The sequence below is a fragment of the Dreissena polymorpha genome, chromosome 1 (assembly GCF_020536995.1).
Source record: "Dreissena polymorpha isolate Duluth1 chromosome 1, UMN_Dpol_1.0, whole genome shotgun sequence".
Classification (NCBI taxonomy): domain Eukaryota; kingdom Metazoa; phylum Mollusca; class Bivalvia; order Myida; family Dreissenidae; genus Dreissena; species Dreissena polymorpha.
The window spans coordinates 50847970-50874528 of NC_068355.1; the positions used below are offsets into that span (position 1 = coordinate 50847970).

The 26559-nt window shown below is 37.0% G+C and overlaps 1 protein-coding gene across 2 annotated transcripts; it reads left to right on the forward strand.

Moving 5' to 3' along the window:
• The first annotated feature begins 7115 nt into the window (after positions 1-7115).
• Positions 7116-26287, forward strand: LOC127880322 (uncharacterized). Of its 2 annotated transcripts, XM_052427708.1 has the most exons (8): positions 7116-7351; positions 10204-10272; positions 13414-13486; positions 17225-17326; positions 22113-22200; positions 23045-23209; positions 23772-23887; positions 24371-26287. In XM_052427708.1, the coding sequence occupies exons 1-8, from the start codon at positions 7260-7262 to the stop codon at positions 25313-25315; spliced, it is 1650 nt and encodes a 549-aa protein (XP_052283668.1). In that variant the 5' UTR covers positions 7116-7259; the 3' UTR covers positions 25316-26287. The 2 variants fall into 2 exon arrangements, with proteins under 2 accessions (XP_052283668.1, XP_052283679.1); XM_052427719.1 differs by lacking the exon at positions 10204-10272.
• Positions 26288-26559: the final 272 nt, after the last annotated feature.

Here is a 26559-nt window from a genome sequence, read left to right on the forward strand (position 1 = left end):
TAAAAAAGTACGTGATATCTGATTTCCAATTTGATATATCGGTTTCGCAACTAAATTTAATTGAAACTGCTCACGATCCAAATATGTCCCTTTTATCTATATACAGAATTTTGAATAGCGTTTTAGAAAAGCAGGCCCCTTACAAGCAAAAGAGAATAAAAAGCACACCTATGCCAAAATGAATAAATAAAGAAAAAGTTATTAAAAGTATGCGCTATAGAGATCACTTCCGCAAAATTAAAGACTGGGACAATTATAAAATGTTATGAAATAAAACTACTGCACTAATTCGCAAAAGCAAGAAAGAATATTCAAACAATGCTGTTAAAAATGGTACTAGTACGGCACATATTTGGAAAAAAAAGATATCTAATAATGACAATGATCAAAAATGCGGAGTGAACTTGCCAAATAAAATTTTAGTGAACGGTGTGTATGTTGAGGACAAAAGTAGGATGCTAATTGCCTTAAATGAGCATTTTACAAACATATCAAATAGTGTTCATAAGCTGAAATTTCCTGAAGAAAACTTTGCTTACTTGAAGTTTTATCTCGACAAATCCTTAAAACAGCATTAATTTTCTTTAAATTACATTACCCATCTCGGAGTAAGTAAAATAATTGGCAATTTAAATGTTAGCAAGGCTACGGGAATTGACGGTATTGGTGCAAATATTATAAAATACTGTGGAGAGCATATTGTTGTACCTATTACCTCAATAATAAATAATAGTATTCGTACATCAATTTTCCCAGATTTGTTAAAAGAAGCGTATGTTCTACCAATATATAAAAGCACAGACAGCGAGGACTGTAATAACTATCGTCCGATTTCAATTTTGCCAACTATATCCAAAATATTCGAAACACGTCTATCAAATGAATTAAAATAATTCTTTCGTAAAACAAATGTATTGAATAAACATCAGTCAGGATTTAGAGAAAATCCGTCTTGCCAAACAGCACTGATTCGACTCATTGATTAGTGGCTAAAAGATGTAGATAATGTTAATTGTATTGGTTCTATTTTTATTGACAAGAAAAAAAGCTTTTGATTTAGAAGATCAACCAATTCTGTTATACAAACTAAAACTTCATCACTTTTCGTATGGTACCTTGTCGCTTTTTCATTATTATCTTAGTCAAAGGCAACAATGCATTTAACTAGGGACTAGTTTTTCTACCCCTCTAACTATTAAGAGTGGTGCCCTCAAGGTTCTATTTTGGGCCCTCTCTTGTTTCTAATTTATATAAATGATATTGGGTTATTACGAAACCAATCAGACATAGACTTGTATGCTGCTGACTCGACACGATATGCTACAGTGACCAATCATTACAGGGGCGTAGCGAGCCCTCCAAGGATGTGCAGGCATATTTTATGGTGTCCGGGGGCATTCCCGACCCCCACATCCGAGAAAAGGGACAGTAGTTTGCGCAGACACGATTTTTCTTGATATAGTTTTTTAAAAATGAACTATTCGTTTCGTTGAACACATTTTAACATAAATGAAGTTTATAAGACAAAAACAAGGCAGGATCATTAAGAACATCCGATTCATATAAAATGTAACGAATAGGCCGTATGGCTCTGACGTTTATCTGAATTTGACACATATTGTGTTAACTAATTACAACAGTTGCTGACGAACAATTGAAAAAAGAAATTGAGCCGTGCTCTGTGAAAAAGTGGTTTAATGCATATGTGATACGTGTCGTCCCAGATTAGCCTTTGCAGTCCGCACAGGCTAATTAGTGACGACACGTTTTGCCTAAAATGCATTTATTCTAAGAAAAGACTTTCTTTAAACGAAAAAGATAATAAAAGCGCAATGTGTCGTCCCTGATAAGCCTGTGCGGACGACACTTTTCCCACTGCATAAAACTCCTTTTCACAGAGCACGGTCCAATTATATCACGCGTATATCATAGAGCAAAATTTTGTAAAACTTGCCTTAAAATATTGATTTCAGTACAATAAGAATCATACATGCATTTCGCATGTACCTTAGACTATTCTCGGTAAACCATCTTTAACTTCTGCAGTACCTTGCACATTTCCCGGTACTCTTACCCGTAAACCGTCTGTAACTTCAGCTTATCTTTAACAATGCCCCATAAACCAACTTTAACTTCTGCAGTACATTGCCATTTCCCGGCACTCTTACCGTAAACCGTCTTAAACTTCAGCTTATCGTGAACAATTCCCCATAAACCAACTTTAACTTCTGCAGTACATTGCACATTTCCCGGTACTCTTACCTGTACACCGTCTTAAACTTCAGCTTGTCGTGAACTATTCCCCATAAATCAACTTTAACTTCTGCAGTACATTGCACATTTCCCGGTACTCTTACCTGTAAACCGTCTTAAACTTCAGCGTATCATGAAATATTCCCCATAAACCAACTTTAACTTCTGCTTTGCCTTGCCTTATTACCCGTAAACCATGTTTGACTACTACTGTATATTGTCCTATCCCCGTAATCTATCAAAGACGTCTGCTGTACCTTGAACCATATCAAATAAACAATGTCATACGTCTTCTTATCATGCGCTATTACCCGTAAACAATCTGAGACGTCTTTTGTATTTAAAATTATGCCCCGTATCATATACTTCTTCTGTACGTATAACAATATTCCCCATAAACCAACAAAGATAGCTTCTGTATTTTGCACTATCTCCTGTTATTTTCGTTAACGAAATAAGACGTCTTATGTATTTTGAATTATCCGCCGCAAGACGTGCCTGTATTTTAAACTCTCTACCGTAAACCGTCTTCTGTAAGTTATATTTACACCGTAAACCATATATAGGATGTCTGCTGTATAGTTCACTATTAATCGTTAACCATCTAATACGCATGCCTGGGGCGGTGGTATAAATGAACGGGAAAAAAAATCAAATACACTTTATTTAAATGATCGTCTCCTACAAATATGTATTAAAGTCAATCGTGTACTGTTTGTAAATGTACTTCCAAAAAAGTGCTGCAATTGGTAAAAAATCCACCGAAGACGGTCCAAAGCCCGCGCTTAAAAGGAGAAGGGTTTGACGAAAGGTTATCTACCCTACCCTTTGAAAAAACTAACTGCTATAAAAACGCCAAACAGCCCAACAACAGACATGAGAAGATGGACCTCCATCTAGAGGGCGTATGACGCAGGGCGATGTAAGCTATGGTCCATTGGAAGCCATCCGACCAAAGACCATCATCTCCACCAAGACCACAACCACCATCGGTACATGGAACGTCCAAACAATTTACTACAGTCGAAACCCGATGTCTCGAGCTCGCCGGGACCGACAACAAAAGTTAGAATACAGGACAAGTGGCCGCAGAGTTGTGAAGGCTCAACCTCATCATCCTATGAATCAGTTAATCAAGACGGACTGGTTCTTGGCAGAAGCGACTGACTTCTGGTGAATTACTGTTGTTCTCGGGCCATGAGCAGGAGGATGCAGGACACACTTAGGGAGTAGCCCTGATAATTTCCTTGTTGGCACACAATGCGCGCATAGGGTGGGAGTTGCACGGAAACGGATCATGACAGCCTATTTCCAAACAAAGAACAAGATGATCAGCGTGCACATAATACAGTTCTAAGCCCGACCAACGACAATAAATAGGGCGAGAAGAATATCTTCTACAACAGACTGTCAACCATCATACCAGACAGAACAAAGGAAAACATCATCATTTTTATAGATGACATAAATGCCAAGATCGGCAGTCACAACCGATGACATTAGGAGATAATAAGGAAGCAAGGGGAGAGATTTGTCGACCTGTGCGCAATAAATAACCTGTACATAGGAGGAATTGTTTAACCACAGAATGATACAAAAGGCAACTTGGTGCCACCAGACCTATCGACGGAGAACCAGATCGACCAAATGTGCATTGTGGGGAAGTTTCGTCGCTCTCTTCAGCATGTACGCGTCAAGCGAGGAGCAATCGTTGCTTCGGATCATCATCTCGATCGTTGTAGCCCGATGGAAACTGAAACTGAATAAAAGTTAAACAGGGTATAGCCAACGCCAGCGTAACAACACCGCTACGCTGAAAGACACCTGGTAGCAAGAAGAGTCCAATGTCACTCTCTCCATCAAGTCAAATGCCCTGCTTAAAGAAGAGACGATAGAGAAGAAATGGCAAAACGTGAAGGTAGTCGTGACTTCAACATTCCAAGAAATAATGGGTCCCAAGTTGTACACCCACAAGGTGTGGATATCAGCTCAGGCGCTTCAGAAAATTGGAGAAAGAAGAGAAAAAGAAAGACAGTATCAACAACAGCAGAACAACAGCAGCAAAAGCGCAAGGATATTGCATAGAATCAAATAAGAATTTCTAGCGAAGTATTAAATCAAATAAGCGGGACTACCTAGAGACGCTGGCAACAGAAGCCGACGAGTCTGCATATCAGAACAGAACCAAGGACATGTACTCAATCATCAAGAGAATAGCAGGAACAGTGAGGCCAGTACGAGAAAACTGAAAGAGCGTTATCAGCTATTTCCAGTAGCTACTCAACAGACCAGTTCCTGTGAACCAATTGCAGGTACCTCCAGCTACACTCGTTCTGGCAATCAACTGCTACGCTCCCACGAGAGGAGAGATGTGCAGCGTCATCAAGCAACTGAAGAACGGCAAATCTGCAGGACCTGGCATCAAACCGGAAGAAGCGCTGAAGGCTGATGTCGAGACCAGTGTGGAGCAACTCTACCCACGCTGTCCAGCAACATATGGGAAGACTAAAAACCAACATAGTGAAAAGAGGGATACCTCATCAAGCTCCATACAAAAGGTGACTTGAGAAATTATGTATCGCTCTCTGCCGCACCGAATAAAAGACTCAATAGACCCGCATCAACGTGACCAACAAGCCAGTTTCCTGTATGTCACATTAATCGATATGTGAAGGCGTTCGACAGCGTTGACCGGCAGTCCCTTTGGAGACTGCAGAGACACTACGGAGTTACAGAGACACTACGGAGTGCAAGAAACGATTTACAATATCAGCAGGAAATCTAATGAAGGCATGCAGAATCGTTCATAGTAGACAGCTCATCGACGCCTTCGAAGTGAGATCCAGAGTGAGACAAGGCTGCTTACTCGCACCTTTCCAAGTATTAAATCGTAAGTGGAACACCGAATGGACTATCGATAATGCTATCTGTATGACGATAACACTGTACTGTTTTAAGATTTAAATTAACATGAGTTATAGATAAATACATGAATGAAAATCCGGCGGTAAACGCTTCGTGAGAAAAAAACACAGAAATACAAGTAGTATAGTGTCATGATAAGAGGATAAGCGTTAAAATTTCTAGCTTAGTTTACAGGTGTGTCGTTCGTTTCCCATTGCATTAGTGGGAGACGAATATTTACTTCATTTAGTAAAATTTCTTTGAAAGAAATATTTTTAAAGATGCAGTGTATTTCTTGTTTTGCTTATCGGAAATTACCGACGTTATCCGAATGTGCAGCTTATAGCCATGCGAGTGTAGTGTGTAAACATCCAAGGCCATTGCTGTCTCGCCTGACGTCTTGTCTGATCTGGCTGCACGTTTCACCTACTTTTTTACGATACAAGGGGCGTTTCAAAAGTGGCATTGAATACACCTTTTACTTCGCGTGGGTATGCACGATTTTGATATGTGTTCAATTGTAATATATTGATAAAAATATGTTACAATAACACAAAATAGGCAAGAAATATTATACATTGAAGTCGAATTTCATAAAATGAAGCAAAGACAAATTAGCGCCCCGAGCCGATTGTGACGAAGATATTTTGTACATATTTCTTACAATAACCTAAGCATTTGTCTTTTTATTAGGATCGGAGTTAGTTAGTGTTCGTGTGACGAATGAATAGACATCGTTGTGCAGGAAATTAAAATGATCTGTAAAATTAAAATGCGATTCACATCGTACATGCACGATAAACATGCTGGCGAATTCGACTGTACAGACATTTTCGATTTCAGAATTATATATCTGGCTTATTTCGCATTTTTCGACACATGTTCTTCTTTTATTTTAATTTATATTGAAATATATGCAGAATAAGTTTTTTACACAATTTATATAAATATTAGACAAAATCGTCAATACCCACTTTCAAATTCAATGTTACGATTGTGTGTTTGTTAGACTGAATGCGTAATACACGTAGTCTAATTAATGAGACGTTAAACGCGAATTTAGTCATGCTTAATATTGTCGCACAGAGCCCTATACTATAGTCGTGCTAGTAAGGCTCGAATGGTCATTGTCGGCTCGGGTACTACTTAAATGTACCCCGGGTACTCTTAAGTACACTTAAATGTACCCCGGGTACGGAAAATATACCAACACGTACTCAGCCAATTTATCCTTTTGAAACCTTTGTTTACATATATTTCAACTGGCCGACATTTAAAACACATGAGGGATTTCATTGGTCCAACGCAAAGGTGTGTCTTTACTCTGTGGAGATTTCATACTGTTGTGTTGTTATTAACATTAGTTAATGCTTAAACGTTTAATATAGAAGTGCGGCGCCAGAAAACATGGTACTGGGTTAACGTTGTCGGGAGCCGTAGTCTTTTCGGGGACCCATACAAACAAATTGTGTGTATAAGTCCCTGGTCTGTTTAACAATATAAATAGTGGTAGCTATATTCTATTTCATAATAAAACATTTTCCATTCCAGTTTATTAAATGCCTTCATCGTAACGACATGCATTAGGCTTATGTGTTACCAAGTCTATAAATACATTTAAACTTTTTAACCACTGTTTTAAAGCAAATGTGTCTAAGGAGCTCTAACTACTGGAACGAGGATCGCACGTGTAAAATGCATTTAAAACATGTGACAATTGTCACACATAAACTTGCTAATACCACCTCGTTTAAAAAAGCACATCACGTTTATCCAATAACGTTAAGTATTATTTGTCACGCCAGGTAACTCTATCAATGTATTTTATTGGTCTACCCTTGTTGCCCGGAAAATCCCGAGCAAGTGACGGAACAAAAAAATAACCGTAAAATCTATTTTTAGTCACGGTAAACATTCTACCATGCTTTTCTACATGTGACTTTAGCCGCTTCGTCATATGTTTAGCAGCTCGGCACGTGAACGAAAGCGTGAGAACAAATGGAAAGGGACAAGACAGAGATTGCACGCTTATTGTATGGAACTGGACTATCAATTTGTATTCAAATAAAACATAAACGTTAATATTGATGGACTTGATTTAAATGACAATTTCACAAGCAATGGAATACGGTGTAAACCCAGCGATGATGTCCCAAAATTTAAGTGAACAGATTATGGCCAGCGATGCGGAACGGTAATTAGATCTAATTACTTTTTAATTGAAGTAGTGCACGTTAACTACTTAAAATCTTAACATAATAATTATAACTAAGTTAATTAATATGCTTAGGTTTTGTAAATTTTTAGCTGAAAGTGATTCATATTTTGAACATAAATGCATGTGAAGTAAGTGGATTTATTGAAGTCAATCAATTGGTAATCATTGATATATACATCCTATAAACACCAATTTTACTTGACTGACATCTTTTCTACCAATGCAATAATAGGAGTACCATTAAAATTTACTTGCAGACAAGTTGCTATTTTGGATCACTTGATCAACGTATTACTATGGTGTTTATTTACAACCTTTGCCTTATAAGCTTTTTAATTGGGAAAAAGGCGTGATAAACCATGACACTGTGAAAGATGCATGATTGTAAATAACAGTATTCCAGCTGTTTATGAGATCATGCTTAACTAAAAAAATTAGGTTATCTTTTCAGTGACACTGAATTATATTGCTGTATAATAAACTAAATAAACTAATTGTTTAATTCATTGGAAAAGTTTTGCAGCTTTTTTGGAAATTTCGGTCAGATTGTTGGGAAAAATTAGATTTTTTACTATTTGTTAATTATTATATAACTTAATAGCCTGTATGACACTGTAATTTTTAATAGCAGAAAATATGACACTGGATTGATATAACATGACTGGCAATCTCTGATATTGGCGGAGTTTTGCCTAAGTTGTCCGACAAAATGTTGTTTGCAACTAGTGTTAATACACACAGAATTGAGCTGAAATTCTGAATGCCCGGATTAGCCCATTACAAAATTTCAGATTACCAGTATTATTACTGTGCACAGTGCCTAATGCCAAACAAATGGATTGTGTTTAAAATATTATATTTCTGAAATTCCTCTTCTGTATGTTTTTTCTTGAAAGAGTTATTCTTGCAAAGTTTAACATTTTGTGTAACCAAATTATCATATGGAAATGGGGAATCTGTAGCCCATATTCATGTAATTGATCATGATAGTTAAGTGTATTTTGCATGGTGCCCAATATTAATCAAACAATTTAAAGAGCACGTCTTCAAACCAGACTTATACAACATTTGTAATAAATGGTCATTTATCAGGGACATTTGATCTTATATAGGTAATCATTAATTTGATTACTTGTTTGTGTATTTATTTATAATATACTTCATAAGCTGCACATTTGGTAAAAACTGAAAGAGTATAACAATAAATATGAAAATTTAATGGTTCAGCTTTTGTTATCGCCTTTTGTCCTTGGTCAGAACATGTTATCTTGACATCTTGTACAAGTTTGAAAAATTTTCTGGTTTGCCGGTAAACATCGTTGTCAGGAGAAGGGCATTTTGCCTAAAATGGCTATATTGAAAACTTGTTTACGCTATACTAGCCACATTTATTGGCCAATCTTCATGTAACTTGGTCAGAACATTTGTCCCAATGAAATCTCAACTGAGATTGAAACTGGGCCATGTAAGCTCAAAAACTAGTTCACAAGGTCAAATTGAACAAACAAGCATGTTAATACTCTAGAAGCCACTTTTTGGTCCAATCATCATGAATCAGCTCGTACTAAAGTTTTCAGAATATTCTAGTTCATTTTGGTCTCAGGTGAGCGCCTTAGGGCCCATTGCCCTCTTGTTTGTCATTATTATGGAAAGATTTAGACAAAACAAGCAGGAAACGGCCCCTCAAGGCTGTTCAACATCATAACTGCGAAAGTCTGTTGAAATTTGATGTGTTTTTGCATATATTCAATGGCATATGAAATGACTTAAAAAGTGTTGGTTTTAAAATTTAGGGCCAGGTTTAATCTGTCATATAATCAGAAGGTTGGCTTAACTTTTTGTAGTGTTGTCATTTTTTTACCACACATAATTTATACCCCAGACAGCGTTACTTTGCGTTTAAATTTGTGGCAGGTATTTGGCCCTATTCTTATGGAAAAAAGTATATACATTTGTATCTTTCCCAAATGAGAACAACAATCTCCCAATTAAAGGTTTCCCCCAAAAAAATATGTGTCACTGGGCAGAAAAAAATAGAGACTTTAGGGATAGTGCTAACAAACAACTGATTTTACTCCCTTATGATATTCTGGGAAATTGAGGAAGATTGTCCTCATGAGGAAACTTACTCCAATAAATCTACAAGTTGTTAATGTATTGATGTAAATTCCAGTGTAACAGTTATAAAGTGTGGATAGTACTGTAGTGCTTAATTGTTGTTACACTCACACATGATGACTCACTTTTTAGTGTATTTGTTGAAGAGTAAGAATAAACTGGGAATATTATAACACTTCTTTAGGCCATTTCAGGCAAAGAAACTTTGAACAATTCTTCTGAATGAGTAATTTTTGTTAAAAGTTAATAATGATGTTGAGGAATTATATATTTGGAAAACACCACAACACGTAAAGATGTTTAGTGATTTCTGAGTTATGTTCGAACATAGACAAATTTATGGACGAGGGATCAACATGATCTACCTTTTTGGAGTGAACTACTTCCACATTTCTCAAGCAATTGAATTGAACCTTATATGTCACCACCATAAAAATGTCATTTGTAAGGACAATTGTCATGCAATTTTTCATTTATTTCGGAGTAATTTGTCCATTAAATTAGGCATGGGTAAAGCTGCTATTCCTGTGACAAAAACTAACAATTCAAAGCATGATATTTTTATTCTGGTTTGATATAGCTGGTAGCTGATTTATACTATATTATTTGTGCAATACAATACTTTTTAATGAATTAAATGCATTCTTATGTACCTGTATAACTTATCAAGTTAACGGTAGTGTTGACAGGTTTGTTTGTTTCTATGGTAGATATGAACATCTGGGAATACCCAGGAAACACAGTTTGGGCTTCGACATGAGGTTGGCCTTGGAAACAAGGTACAAGAAACTTACTTAAGATCTGTGTTCAAGATTGCAGTTAACCATCTGTAATCAGTACTGTATCAGGAGTGGTTTTGTTTGGTCAAATTTTGCCCTGAAATACGTCCCCTATCCCACATTGAATCTTTTAAAATGTGTAAAAAGTTTAAAAAAGTAAAATAAGTTAATATACACTGGCTATTCAGATTTGTTAGTTATACTTAGAACCATTGAAACACATTGTTAATTCTCATTGATAATATTTGTTATTAAAATGTAAAAATATCTTAAATTTCACATTTAAGTCAAAATTACAACTTTTTTTCAATCAAAAGGCCTCCACCCTCATTCCCAAAATTGTGGGGAAAAAACACACTGATCAGCTATATAGGTACATGTAATGGACAGGATTAATTCTGGTTTATCTGATTGCTGCTTTGTTCATTGCCAATCTATTACCGGGTATCAGATTGGCAAAAATGATCAACCAAATCAGGTTTAATGTTACATGTAACTCTGTAGCCCTAGTTGTGAGAGGTGGGGTTGGCTGTAAGGCAGCAGACCTTTGAGAATGTGGGTGTTTTTCTCCCCCAGAGAGTATTTTAACTGCACTCCTGTATTAGACCCCATCCCCTTCTGCAATCAAATCTTAAAAAGTGTAGGGTAATTGTTTTTATGCATTGCAATTCTGCTCATTGATATCTTAGTTTTTACATCACACCAATGCAGTTTCATATTGAAATCGTGTAGTGTAACTGAGATATAGCCCTGAAAAGTTACACAATACAAAAACAACAAAGGGCAATAACTCTTATTTAAGAAAGTGTAGGGTTATGGTTCTTGTGCATGACACTTCATGCTTAAGTCTTGTATGGTATCTGAGATATAGCCTTGAAAAGTTACATCATACAAATACAAAGGGCAATAACTCTTGTTAAAGAAATTGTACGGTTATTGACATCATTGTATCATTCATGATTGCATGTTGCTTTGTGCTTGGGTGAAACTCGCATCTTGCCATTGCGCTAATTTATTAAAGGCATCAATGTTTGATTCCATTATGCACTGCCCCTATTGCACAAGTCTCTCTGCACAATCAACATACACATACCCAGCATGCAATTTACGAACAAGAATGTTGCATCTGTTCACATGAATGATACCATTTAGCAGAATGTAAATAGACATTGGTCATCAGGCAAGATGTAAGTGTCATCAAGCATGAAAAGGTGTCTACATTAAAAGTACCATCAAGAATCATGACACAGTCATAACGAAGGATGTAATTTTAACCTTAATACCAATCCATACATGTGCATGGAACTTTTCCTAATTGAAATCTATACACCCATGAAGTTTCATATCTTATATAGTATCTGAGATGAAGCCATGCAAAGTTTTGTTACAGACGGGCGGATGGAATGACAGATTGATGGATGTACGGGCAAACAATTCTATATCCCTCCGCCTTTGGCTGGGGATGAAAAATCTGGAGTATTTTATATTTATGCATAGAAACTGCTGACCAATGTATAATAACAAAGTCACACAGTCATTGTTTAGATGACAGCAACCATTATCATGCCCCCTTCGAAGAAGAGGCCTTAGAGGGGGTATATTGCTTTGCACATGTCGGTCTGTCTGTCGGTCGGTCCGTCCACCATGTGGTTTCCGGATGATAACTCAAGAACGCTTGGGGCTAGGATCTTAAAACTTCATAGGTACATTGATCATGACTTGCAGATGACCCCTATTGATTTTGAGGTCACTAGGTCAAAGGTTAAGGTCACGGTGACCCGAAATAGTAAAATGGTTTCCGGATGATAACTCAAGAAGGCATACGCCTAGGATCATGAAACTTCATGGGTAGATTGATCATGACTTGCAGATGACCCCTATTGATTTTGAGGTCACTAGGTCAAAGGTCAAGGTCACTATGACCCGAAATAGTAAAATGGTTTCCGGATGATAACTCAAGAACGCATACGCCTAGGATCATGAAACTTCATGGGTAGATTGATCATGACTCGCAGGTGACCCCTATCGATTTTGAGGTCAAAGGTCAAGGTCACGGTGACCCGAAATAGTAAAATGGTTTTTGGATGATAACTCAAGAACGCATACGCCTAGGATCATGAAACTTCATAGGTAGATTGATCATGACTGGCAGATGACCCCTATTGATTTTAAGGTCAAAGGTCAAGGTCATGGTGACCCGAAATAGTAAAATGATTTTTGGATGATAACTCAAGAACGCTTTTGCCTAGTATCATGACACTTCATAGGTACATTGATCGTGACTCGCAGATGACCCCTATTGATTTTCAGGTCACTAGGTCAAAGGTCAAGGTCACAGTGACAAAAATCGTATTCACACAGTGGCTGCCACTACAACGGACAGCCCATATGGGGGGCATGCATGTTTTACAAACAGCCCTTGTTTGAAGATTATAATATGCATACTGTAAGGTTTCTGGGGAGAGTCAGTTAGAAGTTCTTTAGTGTTTTTTATTTGTCAGTTTTCAAGAGTGTTAATATAGCAACTTTAATATATTTCTCAATATAATTGACATCAGCATCTTGCAATTATCACAACAGAGGCAATAAGAATTGCTTCAACTTCAAATGACCTATTCTTTTAATTGCTATATACACAATTAGTCAATTACAAATAATTTATCATTTCAAACATGGATATACGATACAATTTGTATAAGACATCTTGGCAATCAGTTACAATACTTTGTTCTTGATGAACATACATTCAGACTTTTGAAAAAATTAGCATGCAATTTTAATTGTAATACATGTTCATTTGTTCCCATCCTTAGTAAAAAAAGAATCATATTGTAAAGGTTAATGCAAACATGGGAATAACTTTGGTATGCTTTTAGTTGTCTCTTATTACAAGACAGTAGTGAGTACTATATGATAATATACCATGGTCATGTCAGTCATGAAGAGTTTTTGGGTGTATATCAATGAATATTGTAGGGTGAAGGTTAAAAATCATTTTTTTTTAAACGTTCTCTGAATTATGCCAGGCTTTGCCAGTGTAACATTTCTTTGACCTTAAGGTTTTCTGAACTATGCTAGGCTATGAAATTGTTATGTACCTTTATTTCACTATTTTAATGCTAGCATGTTTGTTATTTTCAGGTCGCTCAATTTTGGGACTTCCCACTGTGAGGACTATGACATGCACTTTGCGAAAAAGCCAAAAACAATCCGAGTATGTATAATTCACTTATCCCGGGCATGTCACGGATCCTGCGTTAATTTTTGTATAGAATGTCCTGGTAAAATACTACTGTTAGTATTTAAATGCTACAAGAATCTTGTTTAGTTTTATGTAAAAGCAAAATGCAAAGACGTAAATACTACCTTATATCAAGTCATAGTTTAACTCCAGCATTTGTTTGTAAAACGTTTGAAAGACTTAATACTGGTAACATCATCTACGTCTTCACCTATCTTGTTAATAGTAATAAAATAAAACGTTTGAAAGACTTAATACTGGTAACATCATCTACGTCTTCACCTATCTTGTTAATAGTAATAAAATAAGCACTCTCCTGTGAGACATTCGTGCAAATGCTTACAACAGATCATGGTTCTTATACAAGAACAAAATCATCGCATACCAAACATGGAAATCGTAAGCCATCGATGTATGTTGTACTTTGTTCAAATGCAAACAGACATGAATATGAGCCTGGCTCTGTGGGAAGGCAGTTAAATGCATGTGCATTGAGTGTCGTCACATATTAGCCTGTGCAGTCAGCACAGGCTAATCAGGGAAGACACTTTCTGTTTTTTAGCTCACCTGAGCACAACGTGCTCATGGTGAGCTTTTGTGTTCGTCTTTTGTACGTCGTTCGTCATGCGTCGTCAACATTTTTCCTTGTGAACATTAGAGGCCACATTTATTGTCTTATTTTCATGAAACTTGGTCAGAACATGTGTCCCATTGATACCTCGACTGAGTTCGAAACTGGGTCATGCTGGGTCAAAAACTAGGTCACTAGGTCAAAAAAAAGAAAAACCTTGTGAACACTGTAGAAGTCACATTTGATGCCCAATCTTCATGTCACTTTGTCAAAATGTTTGTCTTAATGATATGTTGGTTGAGTTTTAAAAATGGTTCTGGTCCGTTGAAAAACATGGCCGCCAGGGGGCGGGGCCGTATTTCTTATATTGCTATAGAGAAACCTTGTGAACACTCTAGTAGTCACAATTTTTGCCCAATCATCATGAAACTTGGTCAAAACACTGGTTTCATTGATATCTCTGACAAGTTCGAAAATGGTCCAGATCTGTGAAAAAACATGGCCGCCAGGGGGCGGGGCAGTTTTCTCTATATATATATAGTGAAAACATGTGAACCCTCTAGAAGTCACTTTTTTGGTCCAATGTTCATGAAATTTGGTCATAAGATGTGTTTTCTTGATATGACGGTTGAGTTCGAAAATGGTTTGGATCGGTAAAAAAGCATGGCCGCTGGGGGAGGTCATTTTTCTTATATTTATATAGTAAAGCAGCTTGTGAACACTCTAGTTTAGCATGTCAATGGAAGTAACTGCAAAATGGCTTTTGAAAAATTATGTTGAATCAGGGCTTTTTTTCCTTATTTATGAGTGGCCGTGGAAGGACATTTCACAATTTTGAAAAGGACAATTCACAAACCTAACATGGCCGTGAATTTTTACAAAATGGGCCGTTTTTCACAATTTTAATAATTTCACGACTCGGTTTTTCACAATTTTAAGAAGTTCGCGACTCAATTTTTCACTATTTTGAAAAGTTCGCGACTCAATTTGTCACAATTTTGAAAAGATTGCAACTCATGTTTTCACAATTTTGAAAAGTTCGCGACTCATTTTTTCACAAAGTAAGGGGGCCAGGGCCGCTTCACAAAGTCAGGAAAAAAAGCCCTGGTTGAATTGACAAAGTTGTCACCCTTTTTAATTTTTTTTTTTAAGCACAAGAAGATTAAGTGGAATTATTTATGAATGATAGTTTTACATTCTGGAAGATAGCAAACTTTTGAATATGTTTTTTATTGTTTGATGGTTCTGTACAATATGGCATTCTTTTGTCAAACATTAGAGCGAGACTATTCGATTTTTATATGTGTTAAATTGTAATATATTGATAAATACATGTTACAATAACACAAAATAGGCAAGACATGAAGAGGAATTTCATAAAATGCAGCTAAGACAAATTAGCGCCCCGAGCCAATGGTGACGAAGATATTTCGTACATATTTTTCTACAATAACCGAAGAATTCGTCTATTTATTAGGATCGGAGTTAGTGTTTGTGTGTCGTATGAATAGACATCGCTGCAGAAATTTAAAAACAACCATTAAACTAAATTAAGATTGACATCGTACATGCATGATATACATTCTGGCAAATTCGACTTTACAGACATTTTCGATTTCAGAATTAAATATCTGGCTTATTTGGCATTTTTCGATACATGTTGTTCTCAACTTTTATTATGCGGGGCATTTTTCCTTATATGGCTATAGTAAAGCCTTGTTAACACTCTAGAGGCCACATTTATTTTCAGATCTTTGTGAAACTTGGTCAGAAGATTTGTCCCAATAATATCTTGTTATCTCAGGTGAGCGACTTTGGGCCTTTCAGGCCCTCTTGTATGATATGTTTTGTTAGCTCACCTGTCACGAAGTGACATTGTGAGCTTATTTGACCATGTGATGTCCGGCGTCAGTTGTGCGTGTGTGTGTGTGTGCGTGCGTGTGTCCGTCAACAATTTGTTTGTGTAGACAGTAGAAATCACAGTTTTCATCCAATCTTTATGAAATTTAGTCAGAATGTTTATCTTGATGAAATCTGGGTTGGGATTGTATTTGGGTTATCTGGGGTCAAACACTACGTCACTAGGTCAAATAATAGAAAAACCTTGTGTATGCAATAGAGGTCACAGTTTTCATCCAATCTTTATGAAATTTGGTCAGAATAATTATCTTGATGAAATCTAGGTTGGGATTGTATTTGGGTCATCTGGGGTCAAAAACTAGGTCACAAGGTCAAATAATAGAAAAACCTTGTGTAGACAATAGAGGTCACAGTTTTCATCCAATCTTTATGAAATGTGGTCAGAATGTATATCTTGATGAAATCTGGGTTGGGATTGTATTTGGGTCATCTGGGGTCAAAAACTAGGTCACTAGGTCAAATCATAGAAAAACCTTTTGTAGACAATAGAGGTCACAGTTTTCATCCAATCTTTATGAAATTTAGTCAGAATGTTTGTCTTGTTAAAATCTGGGTTGGGATTGAAATTGGGTCATCTAGGGTCAAAAACTAGGTCAAAGTTAAAAAAACTTTTGAAGACGGTAGAGGTCACAGTTTTCATCCAATCTTTATGATGTTTGGCCAGAATGTTTGTCTTGATGAAATCTGGGTTGGGATTGTGTTTGGGTCATCTGGGGTCAAAAACTAGGTCACTAGGTCAAATCATATAAAAACCTTAGACAATAGAGGTCATAGTTTTCATATGATCTTAATGAAATATGGTCAGAATGTTTATCTTGATATTATCTGATTTTGGATCGTATATGGGTCATCTGGGGTCAAAAATGAGGTCACTGGGCCAATTCTAGTAAAACCTTGTGTAGATGAAAGAGGTCACAGTTTTCATCATGTCTTGATGAAATTTCGTCAGAATGTATTAATTAATGAAATCTGGCTTGGGATTGTATATGGGTCTGATAGATGTAGCAAGGTTAGTCAGGTGCCCTCTTGTTTATAGAAAAACTCTTCTTAGCAAAAATCCAGTTTAGGCGGAAAGTGTCATCCCTGATTAGCCAGTATGGACTGTACAGGCTGATCTGGGACATTTTACGCACATGCAGTAAACCACTTTACAATACTAACTGTTCAATTAGCAGCGGGTATTTTTGCAGCATTTGTTAGTATGTTTAATCTGATTGCAGGACCCGATGTCTCACCGCATTATAGAGAAGCGTCGCCGAGATCGGATGAACAACTGCCTTGCTGACCTGAGTCGGCTCATACCTACCAACTACCTGAAACAGGTAACACTTTTGTTGGAGGTTCTGGCGATATTGACGTTTGTTTGTTATACACACATGTATTCCACATCTTCACTTATACATAGGGTACCTACCAAGATGCAAATGCAGGTTCTTGTATGCTTTTATTGATATAGGTATTCATAACATTTTTTAGAAATTTTTCGTTTGCATAGTTTTGTCCTCTTACAAGAATTTTGTTATTGCCTTATGTATAAATCAAAGCCTTTTCTTAAAGGTTGTACTGTGACTATTGTCCTAATTTTCGAGCAATAAACTGCAATTGCATTATCATTCTCACTAATCAATTAATTTTTTATTATTTTAATGTGACCACTTATAAACACTGCATCACTTTTTGACTAATCTGTGTGAACCTTGTATTAAATTTATTTTATTTTTCATTGTGTTTGAAGATTAGTAAAAAATAGGACAAAACAAACATTAATTAAACCGATGGTTGAGTAGAATAGTACTATAATTTTGTGAACAATCTGCATACAAGTGCAGAATATTATAAACTAACCCCCCGTTCACACATAGCTGCAACTTTACGACGATTACCTCCATCAAGCCGAGATCTGAGAAAAAGGATCATGGCCGATCAGAGTCTAAATCAAGCAATTTGACAAATTATGGTCTTAATTTCTACCCTTCTACGATGCCCCTACGTCAAACGCTTACTACGTTTACTGCCGCGACATTCAAGATCATACTACGACGCTATGCAGAGCTTTTGCAGCGCTTTAACTACGATCATGAAGATCTCTCCACCATGCTTTTGCGCTGCCTGTATGATTACGGCACTTCTACTACGCTCTTTTTACAACTTAACAGCGATTCTTGTTGGCCATGATCCAGCTACGCTTGTTTTGAGCATTTTCAAAATAAGCGTGGCAAGAGCATAAAGCTCTCCGATCACGAAGACTCTACCACGATCATACTGCGCATATGAAGACTCCACTACATTTCTCCTGCGATTTTGTCACGATCGGCCACGTTTTCGGCCACACTTTGATCGTAGTAAAACAGGCGCCTATGTGTGAACAGGGGGTAAGGCACACACTATTCTAAAAACTGGTGATGTAGATTTTTTTTAACTAACAAAAAATGCTGGCATTGAAACCTATTCCACCTTTTTTAAATGTTTCTTAAAGGTGTGTTTGATTGGAATACGGATTTGTTTATGGTAGTAATAATAATGAAGTACTTACAGTTAAAAGTGTTGCCAAACTCATACATACGTTCGCTTAAATAACATCCCCTTTATATAAACGTTATTACTAATGTATTGCTAAATGTAATTAAGGTTAATGGAGTTTCTACAAAAACAAACAATGGCCAACTAAGCTAGCAGGCTGTTTTTTTCAAAAACAATTAAACAATGTTGTTAGAACCATACATTTCTGTAACAACATTAATAAATGTACAATATTCGCTGTAAAGAAAAATATTTTTATTTCTATTTTCATGGGAGGAAGCTTTTGCATTCATCTTCAAAAGGTTAAAATAATTCACAATACATTACTAGTAAATTTTAAGCATGTTTCTGGTGCACCAATTGAACAGTAAGCTTAATTGGCCATTCCAGTGCATACTGTAACAGGTTTTGGAACTGTCAATTTGCAAAAAGTTCTGGTGTTTTTTTGCACAATGACAACAAAAGAGGTGTGTTAAAAGCTTACAGTTTAGGTTTGGGGTGTTGTTTGAGTCGTTGGGATGGTCAAAATCTGCAAATTACTGTTGTAGAAATACGTTAGAATTGCTTGGGGCTTTGCTTTTCTTTTGTATCACACTGCAACGGTCTGATTGCATGCTGTTCACAACGTCTCATCGATGTCAGGGCAACATGTCTTGTAGTATTTAAAGAAATGAATGCCTTAGACAGGACTTTCAGTGGAACAGTTATGTTATTAATATTTGCCAATATTTACAGAAGATCATTGGTGTTATCTCCAATCGACATAAATGTCTTTGAAGTTGTTTACTTAGGCCATTCCATTTGAAGAAATGTTAGATCATTCACTTTTGATAAAAACACAGCTTTTACATACAAAAAGTAACAATAAGTATTGTTTAGTGTGAGTGATTTTCAAACTTCCTAAACCTGTTTTTGAGCGCCAAACCAAACAAATCGCATCTTGAAAAATTTATCAGTTATTTACTTAAAACCATGGAAACATTAACTAAATACCATTCACCATTCTACCTCGATTTATTTTTCATGTTCTATCAAGATATAATTGGCTGTTACACCTGCAGCAGTACAAGTCAATGAACTTATATGCAAAGTTTAATGTAACATGTACATGTATTTGCATTGCAGTACTGATTTTCAGGAATACTGCCACATTTCGAAATGTGTTTGTTAAATGCTTAAAGACTTATATTTGGACTGTGCTCTGTGAAATGGGAGGTTAATGCATGTTGGTAAAGTGTTGTCCCAGATCAGCCTGTGCAGTCCACACAAGCTAAGTGTTGTCCCAGATCAGCCTGTGCAGTCCACACAAGCTAAGTGTTGTCCCAGATCAGACTGTGCAGTCCACACAAGCTAAGTGTTGTCCCAGATCAGCCTGTGCAGTCCACACAAGCTAAGTGTTGTCCCAGATCAGACTGTGAAGTCCACACAAGCTAAGTGTTGTACCAGATCAGCCTGTGCAGTCCACACAAGCTAAGTGTTGTCCCAGATCAGCCTGTGCAGTCCACACAAGCTAAGTGTTGTCCCCGATCAGACTGTGCAGTCCACACAAGCTAAGTGTTGTCCCAGATCAGACTGTGCAGTCCACACAAGCTTAGTGTTTTCCCAGATCAGCCTGTGCAGTCCACACAAGCTAAGTGTTGTCCCAGATCAGACTGTGCAGTCCACACAAGCTAAGTGTTGTCCCAGATCAGACTGTGCAGTCCACACAAGCTAAGTGTTGTCCCAGATCAGACTGTGCAGTCCACACAAGCTAAGTGTTGTCCCAGATCAGACTGTGCAGTCCACACAAGCTAAGTGTTGTCCCAGATCAGACTGTGCAGTCAACACAAGCTAAGTGTTGTCCCAGATCATCGGCAGTCCACACAAGCTAAGTGTTGTCCCAGATCAGACTGTGCAGTCCACACAAGCTAAGTGTTGTCCCAGATCAGACTGTGCAGTCCACACAAGCTTAGTGTTTTCCCAGATCAGCCTGTGCAGTCCACACAAGCTAAGTGTTGTCCCAGATCAGACTGTGCAGTCCACACAAGCTAAGTGTTGTCCCAGATCAGACTGTGCAGTCCACACAAGCTAAGTGTTGTCCCAGATCAGACTGTGCAGTCCACACAAGCTAAGTGTTGTCCCAGATCAGACTGTGCAGTCCACACAAGCTAGGTGTTGTCCCAGATCAGACTGTGCAGTCAACACAAGCTAAGTGTTGTCCCAGATCATCGGCAGTCCACACAAGCTAAGTGTTGTCCCAGATCAGACTGTGCAGTCCACACAAGCTAAGTGTTGTCCCAGATCAGACTGTGCAGTCCACACAAGCTAATTATGGACGACAATTTCAGCTTTCATTGTGTTTTGGGTTTAATGGAAGACTCTTGATGAAAATCCAGTTTAGGCGGAAAATGTCATCCCTGATTATCCTCTGCCGATTGCACAGGCTAATCTAGGATGACACATTACACACATGCATTAAACCCCTTCCTGTGCCAACTGCACAGGCTAATCTAGGACGGCACACACATGCATTAAACCCCTTTTTCACAGAGCGAGGCTCTATTAATAACAAAATATTTTGAAAATCAGAAAAATCTTCACAAACAAATACTAGTCCTATTTAAATCGATGATGCATAACAAAGATGTAAGAAATCGAAAGGACATATGTGTGAGAAAAGTAGAAATTCAACTCCGGGTGAAACTAATTGATTTCTAAAGCCGTAATTAGCTGTTGTTGACCACTCTAACTACCAGTGCAACAATCAAAACCAAATAGGTGCAAGTTTTTATCACACACTGGTGTTGATTTTCAAAATGGTTATGTATGCACATGCATGTAACAACCAGGAGGACTGCATACAAACTGAGCTTGTATACAGTCTTTCTTTGTGCTTTGAAAGGATAAGCCTGGTAAAATTATTGTGTAACAAACAAGTTTGAGAACTTTCTTGCATGTAAGTTGGTGCCAGAGTGAATCTGTGGATGTGTAAGATTGGAAGAGGGTGTGGAACTGAGTGTTAGTGAATGTTGCATTTGATGTGTCCACTTCATCTTGCTATGACCAGTGATATAATCTCTTAGCTATTAGCTGCTGCAGGTCAATTATATAGCAATCGGGTGTTAATTGGTGGACCTGGTTTGTGGGATGCTACAGGTTTCCGCATGGCCCTGCATCGATGGATTTTGTTGAATGTTCATGGAGGAAAAAGTGACAATTTTCTTCTTTTCTTCTTTTAATTTCTTCACCTTATAATCTTATTCACCTGTACATTTTAGTACCTTTGTTACTTTCTTCTTAGCATTACAAACTTAATTTTATTTTGCCTTTAAGTTGTTCAGTTATTTATGACTAGTTAGCACATAGATAATTCTATATATTTTCTTAATTCTTCTCATTACTTCTGTAATTCATCTGCGATCATTACTAAAAATTAAATATAAATTGAAGCTTTTATGTGAGCCCGCTTTTCAGATAAAACCTTATTATTACAACATTTATAGATTTACAATATCTTTTGACTAATCATTCATCAAGTCTGGTGTTATTTTGACCATTTGTAAGGCTGATCACTTCTGGTTTCATTGTGTGCGCCTGTTATTGTTTCAGGGTCAGGGACGGATTGAGAAGACAGAGATCATTGAGATGGCAATCAGGCACATCAGTAACCTGACAAACGTCGTCAACAAGCAAGGAGGTATGTTGTGTCATAAACTGGTCTGAAATATTTAGGTCATATGAAGTCCAGGGGTGCGATTTTTCCTTCTTTCAACTGATTTCTTCCTTTTCAATGCCAAAGTTGCCCATCAACCATTCCTTAAGTCTTTAAGCAGTCTGAAACATTGATGTTCATGTCTTATTTATGTTAGCATGTGTTGTTTCCTCTTCATTTGAGCTTATTTCCTCCCTCAAAGTTATGTGATAGATTTGCATTTAGTTTGTAATTTTGCTAGATCTTTTTGAAAACGAAGTGAATTTGTGAACTCAATAAGAACAGGAGGGTATTTTGCTACACTGAGGTAATTTCCAACATTACACACCGGACTGTACATGATAGTTGCGAGTCTATATACAGCATCTCTTATAACTGAGAATGGTATTAGGGAAAGATTAATAAATGGGACGCGCTCTGTGAAAAGGGGGTTTAATGCATGTGTGCAAAGTGTCGTCCTAGATAAGCCTGTGCAGTCTGCACAGGCTAATCAGGGATGATACTTTTCGTGTTAATTATATGTTAAGTTTAAAGAAAGTCTCATAGTCTCTTAGCAAAACAAGTGAAGGTGGAAAGCGTTGTCCCTGATTGCAGTATGCACAGGCTAATCTGGGACAACACTTTATTCACATGCTTTAAACCCCCTTTTCACAGAACGCGGCTCAAATTTAAGTATTTAAGTAGGATTTCTGTGAATATTTTCTCAGAAATATATGGAATCCCATTTTGAAATGCTTTAAATATGAACCCATTTTAAAACCCTCATGCTTGATTATGTTTAGTGTTATTGTTTGTCTTTAACACTTCTTGTCCTATCTCTCCATTCCAGCCCTGACTTCAAGTCTGCCAGACCGTTTTCTTGGATTTAAGGAGTGCCAGGATGAGGTGATGCGTTACCTGGTCGAGGTAGAGGGATGGGACGCGCATAACAAACTCTGCAACCGCATGATGCAACACCTGGAACAGGCTGGCGAGAAATTTAGAATCATGAATGGTATATGTACACTGTTGTTACTTCTCGTTTTTCACATGCTCAAAGAAATAAGAGAAGTTGAGAATCATTAATGGAAGGGATTGGTGGCAGTTTTTCCCATGTCCGTGTCAACAAAAATTGTGAAAAGATCAGATTCAGGAACAAGCATGGTCATCACTTATTGTTTTTTCCTCTGTAAAATAGTTATTCAAAAGTAGATTAATGGAAGGAAAAGCTTATGATAACTGGAACAGTATGAGATTTTTTCCTTATATCTCTCAAGTTGACTTGTTATGTCTACAAACAACTCATGCTTGCTTGTTATTTCTTCAGATTACTCCAGCCTGGTATTTGCTCAAGGATTCACTGTTGCTTGTTATTTCATCAGATGCCTCAAATATGCAACATATTTCGTTAGACTACTTGTTGCTTACATGTACATAATATTTCCTCTGATGGTTCATGCTTTTTTGTTTTTTTCTTGGAAGAATAATCTTTACTTGTTATTTCCTTTATATATAAAAACGTGTGCTTGCTTGTTATTTTCACCTGTTGATTCATACTTGCTTGTTATCTCCCTTAGATGAGTCTCTGAGCCAGGCAGCGAAGGAGGAGCAGTATCGCCACGTTGAAGAGGAGATATCAGCAGGGCGAGACATACAAACAATCACAATGGAAACACCGCCCGATACTGGACAGGTACGTGTTTCTCTTGTTGATTTCAACAGTCTTGTTGCTGTGTTTTGTTGATTGATTGCTGAAATTCATGATATAACTGTTGCAAGTAAATGTTAGATAACATATTATGTACAAGCTTTCAGTCGTTATGTTAATTTCAGTATTTTAAGAAGATTGTAGAGTGCAAAAACTAAAGTTAAAACTATGCATATAGTTATGTAAAAAAAATGATTTCATTATTTCTGAACCCTCACTTTTGAGATTGCTATATTAAAGTAAGTTTCTCCATAGATATATATGCAAATGCTTGTATTTGTTTGATGACTCAATTAGAGTGGACTCTAAAATGTAACACAGTTAACAGCCTTAAAGGCCAATGTCAATGTAAACCTGAAATGTATTTTTAATCATTATCTTAATAAAATAAAATAGATTCTCTCATTGCCAACAAATGTGTACGCATATTTTCATGATAGGACAGACTTCAACCGTGTTTCTTTACAGGTCCATCACCAGTTTCAAAGCTCTGTTCAGCACCCACCCACAAACCCAACACCCACACATTCGCCGAAACTTAGAGAAATGGAAACAAGTGCCCCTCCGCCTCCGTTCGGTGGCTTGGAGGCCCTGGCAAGTGCACAACAGATCACGCAGGAGCATCTGAAACATGACAAGCATCTTTGGAGCCTCTTGGCTTCGAAGTATGAGGAAACGAAAATGAACGCGGAGGACAGTTCTTCACCGTATCCGAGTTCTAACTCATCAAATAAGACTGACTCTGGTATCAAGTGCTCATCTCGTGGAAGTGATTTGTGCAAAGTGACAGTTGACAGTTTATGCCAAAACAGCAACGTGGAAAGTTGTTCGGACAAAAACGATGGTAATGTTTATAAGTTTAAGCATAATATAACCAAGCGATTTTCGGAAGAGGGTAAGAAAATGGAGGTCAGTGACTTTGTATCTATCTCAAATGAGAACATACAAAAGCGCATAAAACCAGTGTTCAGACATGCACGAATGGGAAGTCCGTCAAGCATGATGTCATCCCACTTTTCTAGTTCAGACTTAAATGGCAGTTCCTCCACAGGAGAGTCTGCCAGTTGCATTAACATAGACACCAAGCTGGCCTCCCCCCTGCCAGGCTTTGTCCTCCATCCTTTTGGCACGCATTACATCCCAATCACCATCCATCCATCAAATCTCGGTTGTGACCTTTTCGAACGAAATAAGCAGGAACGATGCCGAGTGTTCCATCCTATCACTATTCCAGTAAACTTTTCTGGGCCTCTGTTGTACTTAAGGAGGATCAAGGAGAGGAAAAGCGAACCAATCCGCCAGAGCGATTCCCGCTCTGGGTCAGCGGAATCGCAGAGTGTGGGCGTATCGTCCATGGAGTCGAGCGGAGTTTCTGACAACAGCCCACCACCCAATATGGAAATGAACGGATGAACGCATCTCACATACATTATATATTTTGAGGGCATGTACATTTATAAATAATTTACTTGTTGCAACCATATTGTTAATGTTATTTCTGCATTAATATATAGGTGCATTAATATTGTTGTTTTGTTATTGCTGTTGTTTCATCATTGTTTATTTTTATATTAAATTGTTGAAATGGCACCTTGAAAATATATACACATGTTTCTTTAAACAATTAAAGCATTACATTTAGAAATTATTTATCATGATCAATTTGTTTTCATCACCATCAGAATCATTCTCATGTTCTTAGTTTCATTGCGTTTCATATGTCATAAATGAAGGGCTGCTAGACAAGTATTTACTCTACCCATATTTATAGTCTCACAATATTAAATAACAATCACACATCTAATGGTCTTAAAGGGGAGAGCTGTTGAATCCATTCACAAATAAATATGCTTTCACTCTTAGTCACACCAATCCTGGTTAAGTTTGGAACTGGGTCACATGAGGTCAAAAACGAGATCAATGGGTATAGAAAAGGCTTTAAGACACCATAGAAGCCACATTTGTAAATGATTTGTTGTCCAATTGGCATGAAACTTGGTTGGAACATTTGTTCTAAAGATATCTCAGCCGAGTTCAGCAATTGTTCCAGTTCTTTGTTTAACCTAGCATCAAGGGGTCAGGGCAGTTTTCCTTATTATATGGCTATTGCAAAACCTTTTTAACAAACTGGAATTAAAAATTTGCTGAGAAATTAAATATTTATGTTTCATGAAGTTGTGTATTGCTCTTAACTCCACCTTCTCTGTTAAGTTATTTCCTTTTGTCGATGGTGAGATCATAGGGTCCATGACCCTCTTGTTTGATTTAAGATTATTTAATATATAAGACATTACAACAAATAACATGTCTCTGAATATTTCTATTATTTTTTCTTCTTTTAATTGGCATTGAGAACTCTCAAAGTAATGGTTGGTAAATGTTACATATATATATATATATATATATATATATATATATATATATATATATATATATATATATATATATATATATATATATATATATATATACACAGTCAAATATGTATTTTTGCATATATACATGTATATAACAAGACATTCAGTGATAGCTCAAAGCATTCAATTTTTGTTAATTTTGTTCATCTTTGGGATCTTTCTGAGCTAAAAAGCGAAAATCATTTTGTATATTATTATTTCTTAAATGTTGATGCTTTGAAAAGACATGCAATGTAAATA